This window comes from Scylla paramamosain, chromosome 8, assembly GCF_035594125.1.
Source record: "Scylla paramamosain isolate STU-SP2022 chromosome 8, ASM3559412v1, whole genome shotgun sequence".
Lineage (NCBI taxonomy): Eukaryota > Metazoa > Arthropoda > Malacostraca > Decapoda > Portunidae > Scylla > Scylla paramamosain.
The window spans coordinates 15,232,040-15,241,902 of record NC_087158.1 but is presented as its reverse complement, the minus strand read 5'-3'; the positions used below and the strand labels follow the sequence as shown (position 1 = coordinate 15,241,902).

The following is a 9,863-nucleotide window of genomic DNA, read 5'->3' as shown; positions in this document are numbered from 1 at the left end:
TATATATTTCTAAAGAGAGAGAGAGAGAGAGAGAGAGAGAGAGAGAGAGAGAGAGAGAGAATCGCTTAACTTTCAACCACATGAAAATAATTAAACTGATTTATCAAATTTTTATATATATTTTTTTTAACGAGATAGTTTGTTGTTAGCTGTTGTTTCTAGTCAGCAAAGTAAGATGGGAAGTATTCCCCCGCAGCGCCACCGCACAAACCTGACGATGTGATGTTTCTTGTGTCGAAGGGAAAAGAAATGGGCAAGTATAGGGCAAAGTGTGGAACTCATATTAGTGGTCTGAAGCGCATTGGCTTCAGAGCTCCCTTTGTGTTTAAAACTTGAAAATTTAAAGCGACGAGAACAAGAGAGTGACCTCGATGTAAGGGAAGATGTCAATAAATACCAACTTGATAGGTAATTTTTATTGCAATATGCAAACGTTTCGGCGTCCTGACGTTATAGTGATGGTGCATGGTAGAAGGTGAGGAATTATTAAGCATTTTTCAAGTATAATCATATTTTCTCAGCTGGAGTGGATCAGGGCACAACCATAGTGGATTCCTGCTCCTAGAGAAGAAGGCTTTATACATACGTACGTAAACCGAGAGGATGAATAATCGAGCCATGAAAGGAAATATTCGTCATTGTAAGTACTGCCATGCTTGTGTATTGGGAGATGTGGCCTTAGTGTGTACTGTAAAGCGGATACTGTGTATGTGTGTATGTGTGTGTGTGTAAGGATGTCTAGCGCCAGTGATAATTACTAATGGAATTACTATAGACCCTTAAGACCATGGGAGGGTTCTGACGGATGAGTAGTTTAAAGGAGGATTTTTATTGTTGTTTTTTTTTTTTTTTGTGTGCTTTTCTGGGTGACACCAAACCTATGAATCGAGCGTGTTTTTTTTTTTTTTTTCTCATAACAGACGCTACGAATTAGATTGCGCTGTCGCGAAAAAGAAAACAGGATTTGTATCCTAACATCTTCAGAAATATGTAAGATGCATGGAGATTGCTAATCAATTGTATCAGACGAATAATAATCGAAGTCTCATTAGCTCACGTGATTATCGTAGAAATTGCCTTAATTCCTGTAATAACGTGTTATGGCGGTGTGTTAATTGTTTATTGGGGAGTGTTGGGTGTTAGGAGATTGAAGCTTACTAGGGTTGATTCGTGAGGCAGCTTGTATGTATTTACGATGCTATTTATCATCCCGCACATCTGCGCTATCTAATCACCGCCCCAGACGTGTTGTAATGGTGATATCATTCCATAACTCGTCATTTTTACGTCCGTATCGTCTGATGTTTTGGCGCCTTATTTGCCTTTTATAGAATCTGTTGGATCTTAATGGGTTTTCAAGGTATTTGCATGATTTGAGGGACAGCTAAAAAATGGCTCATATTCTGAAACGCTTCTTGCTCCCATACAAACTAATATTTTCCAAGACAACCGAGGTGATTTGTCGGATTTTCGTGTGTGTGTGTGTGTGTGTGTGTGTGTGTGTGTGTGTGTGTGTGTTCATCAATGACGCAGAATTCCAGTTAAATTTTCCCTAGAATCATGGAAACAACTCCGAAGACCACGCATTAATAAATTCCACAGAAGCATGTTCAAGTGGGTTAAGATGAAACACTGAAACGTTCGAGAATATAATCCAAGGATTTTCCATTAATGGGAACGAATATCTCGTGATCCTGACCAATCATCTTCATGGTCTTTGAAAATGATCCCAATGAGAGCCCAAAGCGTTTAAGAGCACTACCCTTGATTGCGTGGCCAACATGTGGTTTTGTTGGGCAGAGGAAGACAAACATTACGTAATAGTAGTCCTCCATTACTTCATTGTTATCTCTTCTCTTACCTTATCTCTCCGTATCTTGTCTATTTTGCCTCCTTGCTCTCGCAGTTATGCCTTCTTGTTCCTTGAGTGTTCAGGAATGATGGTATTAATTTGACGCGAGGATAGAAGGAGAGGACCTGGTACAAGGGAGTTACTGGTGGTGTGCTGTTAACCTCTAGACTGCCAATGGTAACACGATAATTACATACTTATTACTTCTTATGAGCAATTTTAACCCTTTCACGGGTTTTTGGCACATCTTTCCTTCATTACTAACCTCTCTGAAACATATCTTGTTCTGCAGCCACCTCCAAAGGTTATACTCGCTAAAAATATCTATTTTTTTTAAATTTTTTTTTATTCCTTTCCTTCTCGTAGATTCTTATAAAGATTCCATGTATTGTTTTTTTTGTGCTATGAATTGTTACATAACTTTACTGATCACAAATACAACAGACACTAAAAGGTTGAAACTAACAGATGTGTCTTTGCTGTCAGCGGTGTCCTTCCATGTTATACTTACACTAGACCATTTTATTAAGCTTAGGGAGAAGCCACAGCAGTCACAAAGGGTTAGCAGAGAGGGAGAGGAGGTAGTGGGTTCAGCCATTATGAGCTGCAAGTTACAGCCCCACGTGGCGCTCCTGGCCTTGCTTGTCCCTGGAATTAGGAGGCTACATCACTATTGTGGTTTGTATCCTGTGTGTAGGGTACGACAGTCTCTCTCTCTCTCTCTTTCTCTCTCTCTCTCTCTCTCTCTCTCTCTCTCTCTCTCTCTCTCTCTCTCTCTCTCTCTCTCTCTCTCTCTCTCTCTGAAACATACTTTTGTCAACACAACGTCACCTCAGAAACCATAAGCTAGCACATTACAGAGACACACGTGAGGTGGAGGAGGTGCTTGGGATTACCCTTGCACCGCATTCTCAAATCTTTCAGCGTCTTACCTCGTCTACTCGCAACAGGCTATAATGGTAGAAGTATTTGGAAGCGAGGAGTTTGTTTCCTAGATTGTTTCCATGACTCCTGTGATAGTTTAGCGGAGTCTGCACCACCAAATGCTTGAAATGTATGAGTATGAGTAGTCATCTCTGTGGCCTTTGAAGAGAGTCGTTATTAGCCCTATTGAGGCCGTGAAGTGTTTTAGTATATGGGTTCCGGTCTCTCTCTCTCTCTCTCTCTCTCTCTCTCTCTCTCTCTCTCTCTCTCTCTCTCTCTCTCTCTCTCTCTCTTCTCTGCACCTGCTTTGATTGCACTCTTAGGCACGCGTCGCTCTCTCACCACTACTATTTTCAAAGACCACAGAGATGATTAGCCGGGTTCTCAAGAATGCTTCTCCTGTTAATGATGTAGAAATTTTGTTAATCTGTCACCAGAACCATGAAAGAAAAAAAAATCTTAAAGACTCGTGTGAACCTATTCAATGTAGTGGAGATGCGGCGCCAAAGTACTTCAGAATATAGTCCTTCGTGTGAGCTTTCAGTCTAAAAATAAATAAATAAATAAACAAAAATAACAAATTATTGTTCAGGTTTTTAGTTGCCAGCTTCTCTCCGTGCAGCAAAGCTGCAAAGGGGTGTCAAACTCATGGCCTGCGGGTAAAATGTTTAGATGAACCCAAATAATGTATTTCTGGTAAACAAGGGTGACCAGCAAAATAAGTTGTAATCTTCAGTCTTGCCAATAACTAATTACCAAATCTTTGATGGCCCTCGAGACCATAACCGAGTGCATAATTGGCCCTCGAAAGGATTTGAGTTAGACACCCCTGCTCTAGACCATTAATGTTGTCACTGAATTAGATATCATGACTGTGAAAAAACGTGACAGACAAACAGACAAGCAAACAGATCGAGCGTTCTTAATAATATAGATACTGTTTGATCTTTAATTTTTATTTCACAGCCTTGACAGAATTGTGGCATCGCTCTGTGGTTTAATATTGCTCATCTCGCGGCTTAACTACTGCATTCCTTGCACTTGTTTACTGTTAAAGTGCGAGTATTTAGTCTAAGGAAATAAATAACTTATCAGATTTTTAATTAACAGCTTCTCTCCGTGCAACACACCCAGTCTGCGTTATTATAAACCATTAATGTTGTCCCTGAATTATGCATCATGGATGTGAAAACACGTGGTAGATAGACAGACAAGTAAACAGAAAAATCGAACGTTCTTTTTAATACAGATACTTTTACCATTTCACAGCCTTGCCAGATTTGCAGCTTGGTTTTGTGGTTTGATATTGCTCATCTCGCGGCCTAATTAAAGGTTGTAAGTTCGATTCTGTATCTGCTGTGTTCTCAGGATTGGAGAAGGTGCGGCGTAGGGAGCAGTCTCGTTATGAAGGGCAGGGGTAAACCACTGTATGCTGTTGGACTTTGTTATGGATGTGTGTGGCCAGCTGTGCTATGCCTAAGTTCCTGGGGTGTAGTACGGTGGTCCACGAGACTGTCCCTTTCCATCAGCGGCCGACGGGGTTAAGAGTGTGAATGGTGTGTATATGAGTGTGTGGTGCTTTGTCTGGGTCACCCCATGTGGGATACCTAGATAAATAAAAGCTAGATTCCGGAAAGATACGAGTAAAGCTCTCTCGTAACCTTGTCGGTTGCAAGAGTGGGGAGTCTCAGTGGGCCTTTTTTTTTTTTTTCCCAATCTCTTTTGTTGCACTTGGTCAGTGTCTCTCTTACATAAAAAAAGAAAAATCTAAAAAGGGGAACAGTACTCGGTGGAGGCATGTGGGAAGATCACTTGCCCTGCAGCACCTGAGCACTCCACGTCTTGTGTAGGACGCTTCACCCATTGCCTGCTGTGGCCATTCTTTCTTAACATTCAGGACACAGTGAAAAAAAGAAAAAGAAAAGTTTGCATGGACACATAAATAAAGAGACTAGGAAAACCTATTTATTTTTGTTTTTAATGCTACAAAAGTATTCAAGAGACTGTAGCACAAAAGTAAGTGCCAAGCACTGCGTAGCACTGAAAGAATTGAAGCGCAGTACACTCGAGGGTAGATGAGAAATACCGCGAAAAAACAATCACCTTTTTTATTTTGTGTATATGTTTAAGACCATGTGTGGGATTTTTTTTTTTTATTACAATACAATCATTAAAAGCATACAGTATATACTCCATATCCTCACACCACCCCACACCACGCCACACCACACCACACCACACCACACCACACCACACCACACACCACACACCACACCACACCATAGCCATGAGTTCTAAAAGCATCGTACAAAAATTGTGTGTGAGTGAAGGACAGGTCGCAAAGACTCCTATAGCAGGCCTCTCCAGCGACGCATTGCTTCCCGCCCCCAGGATCCACTCCTCCCAGCTGATCCGCCCCGCCTCCTCTTCCGCATGCACTCCACCCCACCTGCCCCGCACTCCCCACGCTCTCCTATGCACCCCAGCATCCTAGATTAAGCCTCAACAGAAGGGCGTGGGTTCCCTGCCCTCAGCCTCAGCCGAAGTTCAGTCGCACAGTGGAATACAAAAAAGCTACTCATTCCTGCATTATTATGTTTTGTTTTGGACACGAGCTGCTGCCTCTATCAGCTGACCCGCCCATGCAGCGCCGCGGCACTGTGATGGTGGTGGTGGTGGTGGTGATGGTGCCTGTCTTATCAGCGCTCTCATGCGGTCCCTTGTGCTCTCGTAAGCAGAGAGGGCGTGTCTGAGATGTGCCTAAACTGCGAGGGAAGCAACAATGGACGTCGGGATAAAAAAGCGAGTAAGAACCAGCAGCAGCAGCAGCAGCAGCAGCAACCTCGACCAAAGAGAGTAGCGGCCCAGCAAGTATTGACCGGCGAACACGTTCGCCACGAGCGTACTGCCAGGCACCGTAGTGGTGAAGCTCGCGTGCTCGGCGGGGTGGCACTGGTGGTCCTTATGGCAATGCCACCCAAGGCCGTCGTGCCGCCCACCCACCGAAACCAGGCACGATGCCGCGGCGCCGAGACCTTCCCGATGAGTTTCGTTCAGACCCGATACTCGTCCTCGTGGAGACGGCGGCCCTGCTTGCGGTAACGGCGTGACTTTTGTGTGGTGGACACCAGGCTGAAGACTCCATTAGATTTTTACGCGTGTGTGAGGCTGTGAACGGGTTTGCAAGCGTGTGAGTGTAGGTGTGTGAGGCGTGGTGGCGATGCGGTGTGTGGGGCGAGAGACGATGCGCAGCGCAACCTTTGAGCAGACCCGCGGTGGAGGTTGCCTGTAGCTTTAGTCTGACACCATTCGGCTCCTGGTGAGGTGTGCGGCCACGCGCGGCACGGACACTCAGAGTGAAAAAGAGAGGGAGTGCCCGTTTGGACTCGCGCGAGAGAAGCAGTGATCCGCGAGCTCGGGGGCACTCAGCCGCATCGCCATGGAGTGTGACAGCATCAACCGTGAGTATCCTGACGAAGGAACACCCACCACCACCATCACCACTGCTGTTGCTGCTGCTGCTGCTGCTACTGCTCCTCAGCCCAGCCCTGGCCCCCGCCCCGCCACCCAGGCACCGCGAGGGGTTCTCGCCCCCCGCCGATGCCGTGCTGGCCTGTCATGTGGCACACCTACTCAGCGATTCTCCGCGACGGAAACAGATTCACCGTCGCTAAGTCTGTCGCGCTGCGCTCCTCCGCCTGCTGACGCGGGCACGTGGCGGGGCGCTGAGGGCAGGGGCAGCGTGGATCAGCGGGAGTCAGTGGTGGTCAGCAGGGCAGCAGTACATGCTCATATCTTTCACTCTCGTATTGTTTAGGAGTTATTCTCTTATCGCTTTAGCTTCTGGTAACATCGTTTATTTAATTATATACATATGTCATTACTGGTGCAAGTTTTCAAGAATGCTAGGAAATTGTAAGTGACAGTTTTTTTTTTCTTTCTTTTTCTGTTTATATTAGAAGTTCGTACGTAGTAGTTAGGCTCGTTATTTGTTTATAATGTTAGGAGTTTGTATATGGCAGTTACTTTCCTTCTTTCTTTCCTTTTTCGTTCTTTCTTTCTTCTTTATTTTATTTTTTTTTATTTTTTTATTTCTTTTTGAAGAACAATAGAAAATTTTACTTCGCAGCTTTGTCAGGTTTCTTGAAAATGTTACGAGTATGTACGTAACAGTTAAGTTAGGAATTATAAGAATGTTAGCGGATTGTACGTGACTGAAAGTTAAAGTTTCTAAAAATAAATTGATAAATTAGTAAATAATATATAGATAAAAAATAATAAAATATGTGAGACCATGCATGGCAGACAGTTTAAATTGAAGAACGTTGCAATAATAGTGACACATGCAGCAATGAAGCATACGGTGTTGCATGCGAAAATAAAATAAGTCTGGCCCGCTAGAGTGAGACAAACGTGCATAACTCTAAAACATTCCCCGTGCGTCCACTCCTCGGTGATGCACGGCAGCAGCGGGAGTGATGGGCGGCGTGAGGAGAGACGCGGACAATGGACAGTGATAATATTTTCCAAACGTTCCGGCGTCTTATCACGACTACTTATAAAAAGACTAATTAACTATTTCACTGCGATGTGAGACAATTAGCAGCACCAGAAGTAATGCATGAAATCTTTATAAGCATCTACAAGAAAGAGGGACATGAAAAGAATACTAGATTTTGCAATTTCTACCTAGTTTAAAGATTGGAGGTGGCTCAAGAACAAGTAAAGATGTCTCAGAGTGATTAGTAATTAAGGAAAGATGTACCAAATAGCAATGAAACGGTTAACTGAAAAGATATAACGATTTGCAAGAGTGTTTTTATGTTCCCAGTGGTCATTTAGTTAGTATTTTGGACCATCAGTGGGAGAAACAAGGAAGGGAGCGCGGCTAAGCATCTGTGTGGCCTTTGAAAACAGTGCCGATGAGAGAACTGAGCGTTAAATAAGAAATACTAGCGAATGTTTACACTTCCCACTGTTTTTATCTCGGCAACCTTCCCTGACTCGTGTTGCCTATCAATACTGTGGTGGTGGTGGTGGTAGTGGTAGTGGTGGTGGTGGTGGTGGTGGTGGTGGTGGTGGTGGTAGTGGTAGTGATGGTGGTGCCCTACTTACCTAACTTCTATGCATAATGATTCGCTTGTCCCTCTATCTGTCTGTCTGTCTGTGTGTACGTATGTCGCTTCCTGTCCATGTCTAAGTGTCATTATAGATTCCTGAGTGTGTGTGTGTGTGTGTGTGTGTGTGTTTGGCTAGGTCAAGGCTTCCCATCGTTGCCCTACTTATATGTTCGTTTGGGCGGCGGTGAGAGCGGGAGGACAGTGGTGAGGTGGGGGGACAGTGGACAGTGGTTAAAGGGGTGGGGGTGGGAGGCAGTGGTACAGTGGTGAGGGAGGGGAGGACAGTGGATAGTGGTGAGGTGGGGGGGAGAGGTGATAAGATTGTGAGGGTGATAGTGAGGGAAGAAAAGTATTGGTAGTGAGGAATAGTGATGAAGGGGGAAAGACAGTGACAAAAACTGTGAACAGCTCTCTCTCTCTCTCTCTCTCTCTCTCTCTCTCTCTCTCTCTCTCTCTCTCTCTCTCTCTCTCTCTCTCTCTCTCTCTTCTACTGACACCAAATAAATAACTGAAATAACTGAGCATTCAGTTTTTTCAGCATTTATTCATCTATCTCTCTGTCTATCTATTTATTTATCTACCTATCTACCAACCTACCTATCTATCTGTCTGTGTCTGTCTGTCTACCTATATATGTATGTATGTATGTTTTTACTATGTATGTATGTATCTATCTATCTATCCTTCTACAGTAACAAAAATATAGGCTTAGGTATGAAATATAGGCCTGATTTGTAGGCTCTTTCAGGTGTTCTCTGATTAATGGAAGTGAGAAAGGACCCAACCAGATGTGTGTGTGTGTGTGTGTGTGTGTGTGTGTGTGTGTGTGTGTGTGTGTGTGTGTGTGTGTGTGTGTGTGTGTGTGTGTGTGTGTGTGTATGTGTGTGTGTGTGTGTGTGTGTGTGTGTGTGTGCTCGTGTGTGCGATGCTGTTTGTCTACTTGTTTGAGGAGTTGGGATGAATCATGAAATCGTGACGTCAGTTCAGACTGCAGTGGTCAACATTTTATTTTCAGTTGGTCGTAATGTTAGTCGTGAAAAAGCAAACTATATTGAAAGCTGAAGTGAAAATAATGAAAAGTTAAATCAAGGGCAGATCGAAGTGAAATTGTATGCTGGATGAACATATTATTACATCTCTTTGTAGATTGTCAGCGTTTCGTTAATGTGTTGATCATAATGTTAGTCGTTAAAACAAATAAAGCTGAGAATTAAAATGAAATGAGTGAAAAGCCCAATAATGGTAAATTAACATTGGATTACATGCCTTGATTACGTTTAGTACATCTTTTGGTAGACCGTCAACATTTCGCTTATAATTTTGACATAATCTTAGTCGTTGGAGAATCAAACAAAAGAGAAAACTGAAGTGAAAATAATGGAAAATTATATTAAGTGAAGAGAGAAATTAATTTAAATACATATATAACATTAGAAAATCAAACAAAAGGGAAAACTGAAGTAAAAACAATAAAAAGTTACATCACCTGAAGAGAGAAATTAATTTATATACAAAAATAACATATCAGTATTATCTCTCAGCGCATTGACAATATCTCACTAATATTTGGACGTGATGTTGTGCACAGTCAAGCTATTAAAACTCTAAGTGATAAAAGATTATGAAGATCGAAATGGAGTTGCATATCTAAATTAACATATTGCATCGCTAATGAATGGGTACACGTGGAGGTTGGCATCATTTGGCTTATGTTTCCCCGCGACTTGGACTGTTTCAAAGAGGACCATCAAAACACCACAGAAACTACATTGGCCAACTTTTCTTTAATTCTTGTGTTGTTGTTGTGTTATATTTTTTATTCGTTTATATATTCATTACTTATTTATTCATTTGTTTATTATTTATTTATTTATTTGTTTTATTTTATTGTTAATCCTCTTTAGCAACCGTCTTGGGCTAGCTTTTTTTTTGTTTTAAATTGAATTTCCTGTAAAACACACACACAC

The 9,863-nt window shown here is 42.7% G+C and overlaps 1 protein-coding gene across 1 annotated transcript in view; it reads left to right on the top strand.

The window, feature by feature from the left end:
* Positions 1–273: 273 nt before the first annotated feature.
* The window catches only part of LOC135102546 (sodium-independent sulfate anion transporter-like), a 92,989-nt gene continuing 83,399 nt past the window's right edge, over positions 274–9,863 (top strand). Inside the window, exons 1-2 of the mRNA XM_064007827.1 lie at positions 274–408; positions 522–640. Of these exons, the coding sequence (XP_063863897.1) occupies positions 604–640 (37 nt within the window). The 5' untranslated portion in view covers positions 274–408; positions 522–603. The remainder of the gene's footprint in view (positions 409–521; positions 641–9,863) is intronic.